This window comes from Limulus polyphemus, unplaced genomic scaffold (genome assembly GCF_000517525.1).
Source record: "Limulus polyphemus unplaced genomic scaffold, Limulus_polyphemus-2.1.2 Scaffold664, whole genome shotgun sequence".
Taxonomy (NCBI): domain Eukaryota; kingdom Metazoa; phylum Arthropoda; class Merostomata; order Xiphosura; family Limulidae; genus Limulus; species Limulus polyphemus.
The window spans coordinates 9779-27208 of NW_013666274.1; the positions used below are offsets into that span (position 1 = coordinate 9779).

The 17430-nt window shown below is 30.9% G+C and overlaps 1 protein-coding gene across 2 annotated transcripts in view; it reads left to right on the top strand.

Moving 5' to 3' along the window:
- The first annotated feature begins 4190 nt into the window (after window positions 1-4190).
- The window catches only part of LOC106459811 (phytanoyl-CoA dioxygenase domain-containing protein 1 homolog), a 22220-nt gene continuing 8980 nt past the window's right edge, over window positions 4191-17430 (top strand). The window contains exons 1-7 of one of the 2 annotated variants that reach the window (XM_013919475.2): window positions 4191-4400; window positions 7665-7811; window positions 10342-10417; window positions 13152-13199; window positions 15060-15115; window positions 15238-15300; window positions 16714-16735. In XM_013919475.2, the coding sequence (XP_013774929.2) occupies window positions 4365-4400; window positions 7665-7811; window positions 10342-10417; window positions 13152-13199; window positions 15060-15115; window positions 15238-15300; window positions 16714-16735 (448 nt within the window). In that variant the 5' untranslated portion in view covers window positions 4191-4364. The remainder of the gene's footprint in view (window positions 4401-7664; window positions 7812-10341; window positions 10418-13151; window positions 13200-15059; window positions 15116-15237; window positions 15301-16713; window positions 16736-17430) is intronic. The other variant, XM_022386365.1, reaches the window with a different exon arrangement.

Here is a 17430-nt window from a genome sequence, read left to right on the forward strand (position 1 = left end):
CCTTTTCAGTATAAGAAAAAAAATCATTGGGACCCCAGATGGAAGAGTTCTCTTAAAGAATTAAAGTGATGAGGTTCATTATTTTTTGCTGTACACTTGTCTGGAAAAGTCACTTACTTACTTACTTAGATAAAAATAGTGAAATTTTGATTCGCTCCATAAACACGTATATATCAATTTAGCATAAGTACAATAAGCTTTAGTTTTTCTCAGCTGTGAAATAGTCATTGTTAATATTCAGATATTTTAAAGGTGGTTTTAAATGGGCAATTTTTATGGCCGCTAGTGTTTTTTTCATCACGATCCCCACTGTTAAGTACTATTGTACTTAATAATACTGTTAAATTGTTCAGAAAACATATTTACCTTTTCTAAAATTGTGTTCGAGAAAATATTTAACACATATAATGTGATGTGTAAATATATGGCTAACAAATACAGTGGAGTGTATAATTGTTTTCTAGCTTGGAATTTAGTGTAAAAGACATGTTGAAAATATAATATAAATCATTTAGAGAATCAGCACTTGGATTATATCGTGTAGTTCCACATTACAATATACTTTCTTTTGAGCTGAAACTTTTTCTAAATTTTGTAAATTTATGATATAAACTTTTTCTCATTTACAATATTTTTAAGTCTGTTTTTGTTTTACTAAAGTACTGTTTGGTATATTGTTATTTTTTATCCGAATGTTTTCACTGTATATTAAAATGATACATATGATAATATCAAATAAAAGTTTACATTAGATATCACAGTAACCTTGTGTTTAAAATACAGGAAAGTGTGGTTTAAGGTGTTTTTTTTTACCCCTATAGTTTGTACTGGCAATGTCTGTAGTGCCAGATTTTCTATTATTGTTGAATTCTATCAATTAAGTGTTAATGTCACGTTTTATTTATTAAAAATATAAATATGATAGATAATTTTTTTATTTGTAACGAGTGACCCACTAGTGTAAATTTTGTTTGATCTCTTTCCTTTTCTTTTTTGTACTTGAAAATTTTTTATTAAAATAATAAAATATGGCAGTTCTGATCACAGTGAATACCAATTTAATTCTGGTGCTTTACATTTTACTGAAACTGAACCGGAGTGCCTGGTCAGTAATCAACAGTCAAAACAGAACTAGGCCATGTGGTTAGGGCTCTCGACTCGCAATCTGAGGGTCGCTGGTTCGAATCCCCGTCACACCAAACATGCTCGCCCTTTCAGCCGTGGGGGCGTTATAATTTGACGGTCAATCCCACTATTCGTTTGTAAAAGAGTTGGCGTTGGGTGGTGATGACTAGCTGCCTTCCCTCTAGTCTTACACTGCTAAATTAGGGATGGCTAGCGCAGATAGCCCTCGTGTAGCTTTGCGCGAAATTCTGAAACAAACAAAACTGTACATAACTTCTTACCATAACATCGCCAAAACCTTAACAATAAAACGTTAGATAATTCTTACATATTAGACGAAAAAAATGTTATGATATGATAAAATTCATAAATCTAATCTAAGATCAGCGTGTATACACAGTGTGTATAAACATTTCAATACAGGAGTGCTTGCCGTATTATGTTGGACGGAATTGTATAGTCATAAAAAAAATACATTCATTTTAGTAGTATGACACAAAACATATTCATAAAAACTTAATTTTTTTCTCAAAACATTCTTAATCTTTACATTCTAAAGTAATCAAGGCTTTATTTTAGCTTAATATCCAATTTTATTATTCGGTGAAACACGCAACTCAATACAAGTGGTTAACTGACATTGTTTCCTTGATGGTTTTTGTGTGTAACTTCTAACGTAGTTTTTCTAATATAACGTATTTATTGTTCATAAATTGTAATGTTAAACTTTTACCATAAGTAAAATAGGCCTTAATTATTATCTTTTTTTTTTTATAAATATTATTTGTTATATCAGTTATTTCACGCACGATAGTGTCGCTTCTTAAGCCCTTGCCGAATAGAAGTTTAAAGAATACATTTTTGTCAAAAACAATCGTCATTTTCTCTGGTTTTTCTTTAGTTATTACTTTTATTAGTATGTATTATTATATTATAAAACAGGAGTTAGCAAATCTTGGAGTTTCTGAGGGGAAATCTATAAAAGAGTCGTTGAACATAGGAAAGGGGTGATATAGATGGAAAGAATTAACTATTAGTATTGTTGCGTCATCGAGATCATGTGATTCTCACGCTCTCTACGTTCTAGAATTATCCTGTACTTTGGCGAATGTTCTTGTTCTGACTAGATAGAGGGTAGACTGGTATATATAAGAGGGGAAGGTAATGTGTGTATAGATATTGAGTAATTGAACTGCAGTCACAGGGTATTGTTGAAGTTAACGTTCGTTCGCTATAGTGTTTGTTTTAGCGCGAATATTGAAATAAGTATCGGTAAAGTTGTATTCGGAAAGAATAAACCAGTTTTATTAAGTAAAGAACTTGTGTCGCTGAAGTTTCGTCGGAACGAAGTTACGGAAAATCAATTAACAAACGGAGACGTAACAGTATATTGATAATAACAGCATCGGGTATTTTTCGTTTGTAGAATTATTAGAAATTTTATTGTAATCTCAATCACTTTAAAAATGACGGCAACGAACTCGTAATTAATTATACGAATGGCGCGTTTTATCTACTTACTAGTTAATAGGTATCGGTTAAATTAAATGTGAAAATGCGTTGGTAATAACTTCGTTTAACTTAATTAGATTGTTTTATGCAACTTTATCATATATTGATGCAAATACGTACGTATTATTAACACTTTCTTTGCACCAGTTAAAGAAGAAGAAAGCGTAAGCAATTCGTAACGAGGCTATTTATTACTATGTGATGTATTAACGACATAATATGCCGTAAGTTTGTGTCTTTTAAAACAAGTGACTGATTGATTATTGAGTTAGCCAGTTCAATGCTCTAAATTTTGAGTTTGTTTTGAACGAAGGCCTGGGTCGAGTGTGGTCCAGTGTGACGGTGAGTTACCGTGCTCGTGTCATTTTAACGCTGAAAACAAAAAATCTTGTTCCGCACTTTGGGAGAGATATGGTGCTATGCTCAATTTTACTGTGTCCGAGCCCTACCAAAATTTGTCACACGTATGTCGTCACCATCAGAGTAAAATTCTGATGTTCTAAGCCTCATTTCTGCTGTTTTTTAGTACATTATAAATAAAGGAAACATATGCAACACTAATTGAGACATTTATATTAGTAAATTAGTCATCATCAGGTACAAAACCTTGTCGAAACGTTGTACATTTGCTGTTAAATTTATATTAAAGTTTTTCTTCATTACCCATTCAAGCCGTCTCCAGCCATTATTAGTCTCAAAGTGGGTTCCTCGTCATCGAATTCGAAATTGAATATGCATATGTTACTGAGTGAAAACACGTAACTCTACTTTATTTAACTAAGTAGTAAAGGTAAAAAGAAAAACTTAGTACCTTCTTTACAATACGTTTAGTCTACTTGAACTTGAAAACAGTATTAACAACTTCTGAGTTTTGACTTTCATGCTTTGCACACGTCTTGTCCCACCAAAACGAGTAACTAAAGAAAACATTCCTTTATATTATGTAAATATTACGCCTTTTAAAAGTATGTACGTTTTAAATACATGGTATAATTTTAAAATATATTTATTAAGCGTTTTAAAACCATATTAATGTGTCTTAATAACCACATAACTCTTGAAAGAAAGCATTTCGCCGCCTTCACACCTGCTTTATAGCAGTTGCACGATGCCTAACGCCATCTCGATTGTTAAAATTGTACGCGCGTCGAAACACGCGTACGTATGAAATTTTTCGAAAATTATTAGCGAGCAAGAAATGTTCCCCTTTTAATATAAAATAAAAAGAAACAAGTATACTTAGTATATCTAACACTCACTGAGATTTACACATATGTGAAGACCAGGTGTACACTAGATATGTGTACGTTGAACATATAAAGATGGACTTAAAAAAAGCGATAAAACTACCAAATTACCCAACATTCCTTATGAATCTGCAATAAAATAAAAAAATCTAAGTTGTGAACATTTTTTAATCCTTTGTCATTTATAGTCTAGGCTTTGTTTATATGTAGTAGAGCCTCGTCCTAGAGACCCTAAAGTCGCCCAATATACCTAAAGTTTTCATGCAAATACGATCTGTTGAAGATTCGTTGCTTTTCTTACGCTTCCTGAACTATCCTCAAAGCTCCCCAGTTGCTCAGCGGTGAGCCTGAAAGCTTATAACTCTAAAAACCATGTTTGTGACAGTAGGTGTCACTTTTTTAAGTCACATGCTAAAAGTTAAAAAATATTACTGCTAACTTAAGACGAAGAGTAATAACATTAAAAGTTTAGAACTAAAGATGAATAAGATGGCATCTACAAAAGAAATTAAAGAGGTAAGGTTTATTCTTACATTCATCAGAGTTTCTTCTAGTTTTAGGTAACTGCAATCGACAAAGTATTTAAAGATATTAAAATTAAACCTATCTCACCTCCAAAGTTTAAGCCCCACAATTTGAACTAGAGACGAGTAGAACTTTGAAGTATTTAAAACATTTCAACGTGAAAGTTATAACTTGGCCAGCCTGATTTAATTGTTACTTTGTCGATATTTTCAAGTGTTCACGAACTCGAAGCTTATCTAAACTGTGTGTGTGTAGTAAACATGATACATGCACATCTAACGAAAACTTCAAAAGTTTTATAATGAAATATTTCATTGATAGAGGATAATATAGAATTGCAGTCATATTGTTTTTGTTACGTAATATTTTTCAATATATGGGCATTATCCAAAAAGTGTTATTAAGTATTATTTTATCAATTTATTATATCATAGTGAGATTTTTTTAATTTACAGTCTACGAAATTTAATGTGCATAACGTAAAAAGATAAAATAAAATAAACCCTTCACTTTCAACAGTGAACCTGAAGAAGACTGGGCCACTTGTGAAAATGCCAGGAATTTATCAAATTTTTTTTTCAGTGTGAATTACCAAACATATACATCCCATTGCATTATTTATCATCATGACTATATTGAATGTGCAGTATTTTAAAAAATGTGACTTATAGTATATTTGTTGTTAACATATAATATTTTATAGTGTACATTTAATTCATATAGGGTAAATGTTTCATAGGAAGCCTTGGATATTTTTTACATTTATTTTTAAAATTTTACCATGTTTTTTTCTAGTATGTACAGAGGAGTGTATTGCAGAATTATTTTATGTGCAAACCATAATTTATTTTGGAAAATTTGGTTGATATAACTGATCACTTAACTATACTTTCTACATTATAATTACAAAATTATACATGCCATATAAACAAGGGTATTTTTCCAAAGCTCTTCAGAATTCAAAAAGAACACAAAATCATTTTATACTTTCATGTTTGCAACATTTAATAAACTTCATAGGTAAATTACTTTTATTATGTAACTTTGTCTTGGTAAATCTATATTAGTGGTAGATAAAACCTTGTACATGCAAAAAATATGTTGTGATACCTATATTGGCTATACAAGCTACATTTTAAGCTATAGCTGGTAGTTTAAAACACAAAACATTAGATAAGATTGAAAAACAAATTTTGTGAAAAAAAAGAAGATTTAATGGTCAGAATAGTAGGACAAGTATATATATATAAACATAGTATATAAACATAGCTATTCACATATAATTTAAGAACAACAAGGAACCTCCTGGTCTAGCTAAACTTTAAAGTAAATATAAAATGTGCAAAGCCAGCCCTTATCATTTAACTATTTATCAGGCTTTCCCTTAAATTAACTGCATCCTCCATAACTAAAGGCAACCCATTCCAAAGGACAATCACCCTATTAGAAAAATAAAGTTGTCTTAGCTGAAGATTACTCCTACCCAGCCAAAAGTTATACTTGTGCCCTATAGTCTCACCATTCTCCCCATTAAGAATGAAAAAAGATATGTCAAAAGTATCAATTCCATTAATAAACTTAAGCTCCTCAGTCAGATCCTTTATAACTCTTCTCTTTTAAAAAAAATTTCAAATAATTTAACTTGTCCTTGTATGACAACCTTTTCATCCCAAGTATTATCCTAGTGGCCCTGTTGTGAACCCTTTTCAACAATTCAATTTCTTTTCTAAAGTAAGACACCCAAGATTGAATACAATAATCCAAATGTGGTCTAACTAATGAACTATACAATGAAATTGTAACCTCTTTAGACTAATATATGACTCTTTTAGACTTGTATTCAGTATTTCTATAGATAAAATCCTATTTGCCCTGCTGCTAGCTTGGGTGGCTTAAGAGACCGATCAAGTAGAACACCAAGATATTTTCCTTCTATAACCTGATAAGGTTATTTGAAATTGTGGTCACAATTCAAATTATAATATCCCACATGTATTACCTTGCATTTGTTATATTAAAACCATGTGCCATTTCTTCATCCAACTCACCAAGTAATCCAAATTCTTGTGTAAAGGTTTTTGACCTATTGGAATAGGTTGCCTTAATTCAGGAGTAGTGGATACAGTCAATTTATGGGAAGGCCCAGATAAATGTTTAAGGTTGGATTTCAGGGTTTTTTTTTGTTGTATTTTAAGTGAATGGAACAGCCTTAAAGGACCAACAAGCGTCTTGTTGTCCCTTAAATCAGATGAAATTATGTTATTGAAAATAATTATGGAAAGCATGAGGAAGACAAATACTCTACTCCTTTATCATGTGAAGATGAACTGCACCAGAGTACAGTCACATGTTGGCAGCTTACACTAGCTTGTTGTCATCAGAAAGTCTCACACCTGTATGAAGTCTTATAAAAGTACAGACAGTTATACTATGCCCATTAATAGTAATGTGACTCATAGATCTGAAATACCACATGAGAAGCATATAACAGCATAGTTTGGGCTAGTCAGGGATACTCGACATGAAAAATTGTCGCAAGACCCCAGATTCCATAGAAGCTACATGCAATACTCTTAAGAAGGTAGATTAAACAGGCATTATTAGTAATATATGTGGTTGAGATAGAAAAACAAAACTATCATAAAGTGATGTTTAGTATCTCAGGTTGTTATTTACAAAATATGTGATGATTGAGTTCAGATGTTACCAATGATATTGCTGTAAGTGCAAGTTTGAATGTTACCTTGAAAACAGTAAGATACACATTAGGATAAAGTAACCTCAATGGATGTCTAGCTGTTTGAAAACTGCTGTTGAGAAGAAACAACCAAATACAGGACATTTGGAACAGTATTCAATAATCATACAGTGATAAACTGTATGACAGCATGAATGAAAACAATGTGTAATACTCGGTGTAAAAGGATCACATATTAAATACTGGTGTCCTGTACACTTTATTTACTTTTGTATTTTCTGTTGTAACGTTTAGTACTGTTGACAATTTTGCCATCTAGTTGCCATTACTTGTTGTATTTGACTCCTATTTGTATGATGGTATCTTGTTTCCATAATTATTTCCATTACTATATACCTGCTTTCAAGTTGTCAAATGCAACTATCCATTTTGAATGATGACATACATGTAGTGCGGGAATTGAAATATTGTGAACTAAAATTTTAGAGTTTAATAAAAATAAAAATGTGTTTAATGTTTTGTGTGACTGTTAATATTATTGTGTTTTTTTATTTCAGTTTAAAGAAAATGGTTACTTTATTTTGCATAATTTTCTAACTGAAGATGAGGTTGAATCCATGAAAGAGGAATGTAAGAATCTTGTGGAAAAAATGAACCCAGTTGAACACTACAGCTCATTCCATATAGAAGATCATGAACATTCAGTATGTTTTGTTATTTATTTGGAAAGTTGCAATTTTTGGATTTGAAATTTTCAAATTTATTTAAAAAGATCTGTATATAAATGTAATAGTACTGTCTGTTGTATGTCCATGTAACTACTTCACAGGGTGTGAATGAATCTTCACCAAAATTGGTATGGAGGTTCATTAGGTGCATGTAGGAGTACATAAAACTTTTCAGTTCTGCATTTTTGTATTTTCACATTTTTTACCACTACTTCACTCCCTGTGGATGGATCTTCACCATATTTGGCTTGAATGTTTGTTGGGATCATGCAGAGGTACAGGTTAACTTGCATTTTTACATTTTGCGTTTTGCAGTTTTTACATGCATTCTTGCGTTTATTACAGTTACATATAAGGGAAGCAACTTTTCATGTTCAAAGATAACCTTTCATTAAGCATGAATTTACATAACGTCCATTCAGGGGACAGGTACTCCAGCTAGTAATGAATATTTTTTTATCATTGTTTGGCATAAATTTTTATCCTTCTCCATGGTAAGTTTGAAGGCTTATAACACTAAAATTCAGGGATTGATCCCTGTGATTGATGCAGCTCAGATAGTTCATTGTACAGCTTTGCACTCGGCAGTAAACAAAAACTTTAAGTATACATTTTCTGTTCTACTTCTTGATAAAAGCGTTAAAGGCTATTTAGTTTTCATGCTATGAAGACCTAGTATTCCGGTTTTCTTCACCTCGTAGCTTGATTGTTAGATCTAGCTTAGATATATAGATAGTTTCTGATTTTTTAGTGATGGGGGAAAGTTAAAAAAAAAATAATAGTACTTAAGAAATTTTACAGCAGTCTGTCCGCTACTTATAGACACATAAATCTCAAATGCCCCAAAATCTCTATTTTTGACCTACCTGTGCTGATTAGAGTTAACTGAGTGTCAATCATAATTTTTTGGGGAAATGACACAATAATATCTCCTTTATCACTTTTAAGGGTTAAATGATACATTTTGTTTAAGGGTTAGTTATAAAGACCCAGAAAAATACCTTTTAAGTTGTTCTTTTGCAGTTTCATGCATTATTTTGGTGTACCATTGTAGATGCTGGAGAATGTGAAACAGACATTTTTAGTTGTTCATTCACTGTAGTAGACTCATGCTTGTCATTTTAAAGGGGATTATTGTATAGAAATAAGTTTTAATTAGTTTAAAGGCAAACTAAACAGAAAAAAAAAAATTTAAGATAGTTATTCATAAAAGAGATATCTCGTATATTTAAACTGTAAACAGTAGAAAACATGCAAATGTATTCTTATTGCTGTTTTTTCTGTTTACATTTTTCACGTAAGACTTCGGTGAAAATATAAGTTTAGTAATAGATAGTTCTTAAAGTTACAGAACTACAAAAATTAAACAGTTTCTCTCAAACACACTAAGAAAATTTATTTTTCAGTACATACATTTCAAGTAGAGGAGCTAGTGTAGGCCTATAAGCTCAAAACATGAAAGTACCTGAGTTTCTTTTAGAATATCTGTTTATTTTTACACTTCTATAATTTTAATTTCTATCAGTTACTAAATTTATATCTTTAGCCTAGTTTTATTTACTTTAAATTTAATCATTATTTGTTAATTGTTGTTTTAGTTTATTTTTGCCTTTAAATAAAGCCACTTTAAGTCACACTAGAATGCTCTTCATTCTAACAGCAAACTTGATATTTTTTTAAAATCACAATTTAAAATACCCAGAAGGTATAATAGTTATAAATTCAATAATGGTATTTGAAGCAGTCCATAGGGTGAACCATGTGGCATAAGGAATCCATTGCTTTCTGGAAATGACATTTGGGATGCAACTGTTTTGTGTTATTGCTGTCACTTGTAGTTACTACATTTATCTTGACAGTGTTAATGGATATCACAGTATGCAGTACCTTCCAAGGAATTGTCCAAACTGGTTATGTAACAGTTACTTTGTTATGTTGACATATCTATATTTTAAAGAAACCACGTAACTATTAGTTACCAGAGATGATGTCAGGAGAGTGTGGTGATGAGATATGATGGAAGTGATGATTGAAAAATAGTCCGTACTACCTGCCTGGCCACCACACTCCTCTGACCTAACCTGTGCCAACTAATAGTTTTGGGGCTTTCTGAAGATATTGGTATATCACCATAATTCAGAAACCATTCCTAAACTCAAGAAAGCCATTGTGAGAGAAGTTTGGGTAATTCCTGAGGAGATGTTACATGCTTTAATATCCAATAGTGTTAGGATAGGTGCAGTCTTAAGAAATGGTAGTGCTATTTCTAGAATCCAGTACCATACATTCTCAGTGAACGATAATTGTGATATATGCAAAATATATTTTGCTCGTGTGTTACACGTCCTGTGTTACAAACTGTTCTGACTATCTATACTGATTTTACAAACCAAGCTGTAAAACATATAAAAAAAATTTCAAATTATCATTTAAATTCAATATGGATAAAAGATTTAAAAATGTACAAGTTAGTACCAAAAAATTAAAGATGAATTAATCATTTCAGGAAAGGGATGAATATTTCCTTACTTCAAGCGACAAAGTAAGATTTTTTTTTGAAGATGGTGCTTTTAACAATAGAGGTAAGTTGTTTTTTAACTAATAAGAATCTATAAAAATACATAACTGAAATTGTTTTTGATACATTGGAATGTATTTTGAGATAACGTACCACGCGATGTTAAGTTCGATCTAGGAACTGACTAAGGTATTTTCACCGTAACAAGTCATGTAGAAATTTGGGTGGAAATCAAAGCTTGATGATTGGTTCATACTAACCAATTGATCACTGATTATAATTGTTTAGGAATATTTTTGGATTTTGAATGAAATAACATTGAAGCTGAATTGAATAATGAATGAACCAATTTCTTGAACACAGATATTTAGTTACTCAGGCAATCATAAAAAACAGAAGGTAAACAGGGTTAGTGACATTTTAGACCCTAACACTTTTTTTTTCTCTACAGTAAACCCAAGCATATGAGCTATTGGGGAAATATTTATTGATCTGTCACTATTTTTCTAGAACTGCTCAACAGAGAAAATTGGTAGGGAACTAAAATAGAATTTAGATCCTTACCTTCTTTTAGGGTTAAACCATTCAGATTAATCTGGAAGTAATTCTATTAGATCTAAAATAATTCGGGTTGTGTAGAGCATGCTGGCCAATGATATTTTCACCAATCATTATCAACAAAGTAAAAAAATAACAGTAATCAAGAAGAAAATGTTTCATTCCAAATACCTTTTATTAATCCTAATGTTAATAATATCATTAAGAATGCTGTGAGAGAATCTGATAGAAAAGCCTTGGATGAAACATGCTTGTGAGGTTAAATGGAGTACAGGTGCAGAAAGTTTTTTTCATCAGCACGGATTACCTAAATCCAATCACATTTTTAGCATTAGAATAAAAGAAAATACTACAGTTTCCTGGACAGAAAATACTGGAGTCCTTTCTAAATAGATCTGAGAAGCCTTTAGTTAATTTAGATAGAGGGTTGCACTTTTAAGTGGTGGACTTCTGTATGTGTATGAGGACATTTTAATGCTTTCTGCCCTATTTCTTTTTTAAAGAGTGTATATATGTGGTTAAGACTACATTTACAGCTTACTTTTAAATATTACGTGTGAATGTGTACGTGACTTATCTTTTTGTTTTAATTTTTAAATTATTTTTTTACTGTATTTATATTCTTGTTAAATATTTATTATTTTTACCTTTTTATTATTCATAATGTAGTCACATGTCACACAATAGATAAGAACACATTGTTATTATTTTGAATTATATTCGCTGTTTGTTCTGATAAGACGTGGCTCGTGTTCACTGATAAAACCATAATGTGAAACGTTGAGGAAATAAAATAATTTTTACTGCATACTATCTGTTTCTCTTTAAGCTAGATCTAGAGCCTTGAGAATACTACAGTCTATGATCTGTTGACATCTGTCGGTTAGAATTATCACACTCATCCTTACAGACAAATATTGTTCTGTAGTGTTTCCACACTGAGTGTGACATTTTTAGGTTGCATTAAGCGAACTTTGATTTGATGACCTCTAGTTTTGTAAGTAATCTAAAATGTTTCCATTCTTTTAACCTTTGTTTTTTCCCAAAAGAGTCATAAAGTTTTTTCTTGTTTACGCTGGTCCTCATATTGAACTTCCATTACTGAATAATGATAAACTGTAACAAACAATTTGATTAACTGAGACTGGTAATTATAAACCAATAAAAACTTTTGTTATTAAATACCAACAAACTTCGATATGATGTGTACATGTACAATTTAACTGTGCTATTTCACACTTTGTTTGCTCATGTTTAAATATGTAGGTCAATACGTTCTTGGTGAGTTTTTCTTTTTTTCTTGTATGTTCATGTTGAGATATAAGTGAGAATACTGATTTGGTGGATGACTGCAGTATGGTAAATTATTTCTATCTCTCATTTTCTCCTGCTTACAATTAGAAGAACAAGATTCATCTTTATTCAACAAGCAAGTACATGACTTTGTGAAGTGAGTTAAGTTGTTCTACATCCGAATTGTGTATATCCATTTCACTGAGATCAGTCTTCATCCGTAAAGGTTAAACTATTGCTGGGAAATGTTTGGCTGGATATGGTAATTTCCATGTTTTACAAGCGCATCATCCGGCATAAGTCTTTCCTTGTTTTCTGTATTTGTGATCTGCATATGCACTGAGACCATAATGATGAATTAGAATGACACAAGCGTATCCAAACAGTCATTATGTAAAACTTCACCAAACAAATAACTTTTTTTTCGTTTTTGATGTAATTCGTTTTATAACATTCGTTGCACATTATTGTATTAATTTTCATGATCATATCTAATGAGAATAGATCAATATGGTTACGATATGTGCATCAGATAAAGAATTTTTCTACTTCCAAGAAGGTCTACCTCATTACATTGCTCTAACTGACACTCTGTAGAACAGAGTGCAGAAGGGTCCCTCTACTTTCTTATGCAGCAATTTTCCTTCATTTTAGTACTGAATTTTAGTGCTTTCATTATGTTACAATGACGCATTGTTGCAAATTCTTTGTTATTTTTGCACACATGTCTGTGATGTAAAATTTTGCATTAACATTAATGCTGTATAATAATTTTAGATGCAGGTAAGGCTATTTTACATATATGCGGCATATTAGGTTAGGCTGGTATATTATGTAGGAAAGGCTTTTTTTACGCATATAGCATCATATGTTAGAATGTTTTTTTTAATTGTATGATAATGTTATGTAATTTTGCCTTTTGTTGTATATTAATCTTATTGTTGCAGGTGAACTAGTAATGCCAAAACATAGGAGTCTAAACAAAATTGGACACGGTAAGTTTAAGGCTGAATCTGGCTGTAATCTTAATATAAACATGCACAAAAGGGATTGTCGTTATATTGTGAGATTAGATGGGTATTTGACATGTGGCTAACAAATTCTGTACATAAACTTGTATAACATTTATGATTTATGTAAAATAACTCCTTTGTCAAACCACCTAAGATACCCATTGTACCTAAACTTCCCTTAATCACCTGCTTACCATAGCTCGGGAAACAGAGATCCCTTATCACGAAACAGTTGAAAAGGTTATTTAACACCTACTTATCCCCAAATTGACCTGAAAGTTATTATGAAACCCAATTTTAGACTAAAAAATTTTTTTCCATTACAAAGATCGTTTGCCGACTGTCCATTGTTCACATCTCGTCTACTTGTACACGTGCGGAGACTGTAAGGCCTCCTATATTGGTGAAACCAAACATCACCTTAAAGTACGAGCATGTGAACACATGGGCATATCTATTAAAACTGGAAGAAAGGTTACAAACCCAATCAACTAGGCTATTTATCAACACAATACAGAAACAGGACATCCTATTTCTCTCTCCAACTTTAAAATTCTTTCAACAGCCAAACATAATACTGAACTTCATATAAAAGAAACATTGTACATAAAAACTCTCCTTTTGTCCCTAAATAATATACAGTCTTCATTTGAGTTGAACTAATTTTAACTATTTCACTTGTGCTTCAATATTAATTTTATTGTGTTATATTTGTACATTCAGATTGTTTATTTCTTATGTATATATTTCTGTTGTAATTACAAATATTGTTTGTTTGTTTTGTACCTCTAGATTACTGATGATGGAATTATGACAATTTCTAAACATTTAATAAATGCTTCCTGTTATTATGTTTGTGTTTTGTTTCATTATTAAATTTAGTTTTTTTTTTTTAATTTTTATAAAGAATTTTAGTAAACAATGTTGGAGTGTAATTTACACAATGAATATAAAGTTGGAAATTATTCTGTTTGGTGGTATAGCTATGTATTATTGCCCCTTTAAAGGAGTATTGACTATACCTTTGTAAAGTTATATTCTAGATTATTTCTGATCATTATGATAAGTATCACACAAGGACAGGCTCTTTTTTGATTCATGAAAGATTAATCTCAAAAGTGTTTTTTTTTGTCAGATTTTGTTCATAGACTTTAGGGTTTATCTGTGCATTAAAATTATAATATATGTGTATTCATTATTAAAGAATTATTGTTCCAAATGTGTTCAAGACTAAATATTTTTTAAAGAAATATTTTTGTTTCCAATTTCAACTACTTCACTGGTTAAAACATTACCAACTGTCCATTTGAAACTTTCTTGTCATGACACATGTTTGTAGTTATTTTAATGTGTTTTTTTCTCTGTCTTATTGAAGCTAACAAATTAATAAATTGGCATCAAAGGACTACTGTTAAAAAAAACATTTTCAATCAATTTTACTATTTTTATCTCTATTAATAAGATTCGTGACTTTATTGTATGCTGATTTCCAGTTATTTTTCAGTAGGTAAATGTCATTGAATGTTTTTATATCATGTTTTTATCTAAGTGTTAATTAAAATAAATATTGTTGTAACAATAGCTAAGAGTTGATCTGCCTTGTCAAACTAACATTTCATTGTAACACTAGTAACAGAAATTATTTTTCATTTCACATTAGTCAACTTATTTTGTTTTTCTACACACATTATTAGTATATCTCAGTGTAGATTTGTTTTCTATTCAAGGTATTTGTACATAACTGGTCATGAAAGGGGTGAGATGTTAATTTGATTTTGACAATTTAAGTAAAAGTTCTTAATGATAACAAAAGCTTAATTTTTAAAACTGTTAACTTTCCAGCTCTTCATTGGTTGTGTCCAGCATTCAAGAAAGTTACTTTTAGCCAAAAAGTCAAGGTAACTAATATTGTTTTTATTGTTTCTTGTTTTTAATTTTATCTTATGAACAGTTTTCTATAAATTTCTTTAAAGAGAGACAAGTTCGTATTTCTATGTATTGAAAATTGTATATTTGACAGGATCTGATTTCTAGTCTTGGATATGAGGATCCAGCTGTTGTACAAAGCCTGTACATCTTTAAGGTAAGCTGACCAAACGGTAGAATAAACATGTAGTTTTTTTATCTTGTTATATCCTCTCTGATTTTAAAACAGTAGTTAAATAAAGTATGTCACTTGTTTTTACTGATTGGTTTGTAACTTTTTTCTAATGATCTCATAGCCTTCAGTGCTGAATGTCTTCATGATTCTGTAGACATTCAGGTGCTATTTTGTATTTCTGAATTGTTTTCATATATATTGCCATCTTTTCTGACTTTTACTCAGTTTATATTAAGTGCTTAGAAATGGAACATATTTTGAATAATTCAATCAAATCTCTGATAAGAGTTTTTTAAATCCCTCACCTAAAGTCAGAATAGTTAAATAAATTGTAATTATTTTCATCTTATTTTGGAAGAAAATTTAAGGACAGTATTTTAAAGATTGTTGGGTTTAAAAGCTGTGTAACTGTTTACCATTTCTAGGTATAGTTCATATGTATGGGAACAATCAGTTAATAATAGTATTTTGTTGTTGGTTAAACAAATTTAGAACCATAGAGCATTTTCAACAAAGTGAACAGTTAATTTTATTTGAAATTGGTAACTTCTGACTATTTATAGAACACTATATCAATATTTTTTTCATCAGCCATTGGTGTCAGAAACAACACTTAAGCACTTCAAAAAACAAAGATTGTCCACAAAATGTGTATGATAAGTTTAAATAATTCTAACTTACATTTAAAGAATGTAGTTTAGTTTACAAACTCATTCTGTGTGTAACGTGTAAGTCATGAAATTTTAAATATTTATACAAAAATTATACTATATTAAGTTACATGTAACTAGTTCATTTATGAAATATCTGCACAATAATTCATTACAGACTTCCATGGGAATTTGTTAGTAGAATTGAAGGATTGTTTAGTTTGAGTCAGTCACCGTGTGATGAACTAGAACTTTTGATGATTTACAATATACAATTAGTTCATTTTTAGATAGGCCCGGCATGGCCAGGTGGTTAGGGCGCTCGACTCGCAATCTGTGGGTCGCAAGTTCGATTCCCCGTCACACCAAACATGCTCACCCTTTCAGCCGTGTGGGTGTTATAATGTGACAGTCAATCCCACTATTCGTTGGTAAAAGAGTAGCCCAAGTGTTGGCGGTGGGTAGGGATGACTAGCTGCCTTCCATCTTGTCTTACACTGCTAAATTAGGGACGGCTAGTGCAGATAGCCCTCGTGTAGCTTTGCGCGAAATCCATAACAAACAAACAAACATTTTTAGATGTTTGTGAAAAGTACACAGTTTCATGAACGATGTAATTCCTTGTGTATTCTGCTCTTTTAAATATTATGTGAACAATTTAAGTTGGTCAAATTTATTTAAGGGTTTTTTAAAGAAAAAAAATTATACTTTTAAAACTGTTAACAGTGTTTTTTATGATTTTCAGCATCCGGAAGTGGGTGGTATGGGTAAGTTATCTAATCAAACTTTAAACATTTTGGGGGAAAAAAAAGTTATGAAAATGTATTATTTCAATATTGGTGGAGGATATCATATTTGTAAACAACTATACACAAACTTTTTCAATTCCCCCCACCCATTGATTGAGCAGTAAGTCTGAGGTCTGATGAAGCTAAGAATAGTTTAATTCATGTGGTGAACGTGGAACAGGTAGCCCATTGATGTAACTTTGTGCTTGTTAACAAACAGGCTTTTCAATTCAGTCAGTTTAAGTGTTGTATTTTTTAGATATTAAAACAAAGTTAACCCTAAGATATTAAATACCATATCTATATAACATATTTTTAACTGTGTTACTTTGCACCTTCAACAAAAGATGCTTTGTAAATTTCCAAAGCTAGAAAAGTAGTATTTGTTTTACAAGATTTTCTCCTTTAAGTATGTGAACTTGTGTGTGTGTGTGTTAGTATTTCTGTGAATGAATTATTTTAACGGCATACCCTTGTATTTTTAAAAAAGAAAACTTGTGTTTGAAAGGTGCTGAAAGCCAATAAATTAGTTATTTCAATCTTGATAAAAGAGTTAGCACAAAGGATCACATATAAAGTGTAATAAACTTAAAATAAGACCCAAAACTCGAGCGCTTTTGAATAGTTGACTATTCATCTTCAGGAGAAGAAGAAGAAGAATAGTGAACTATTCG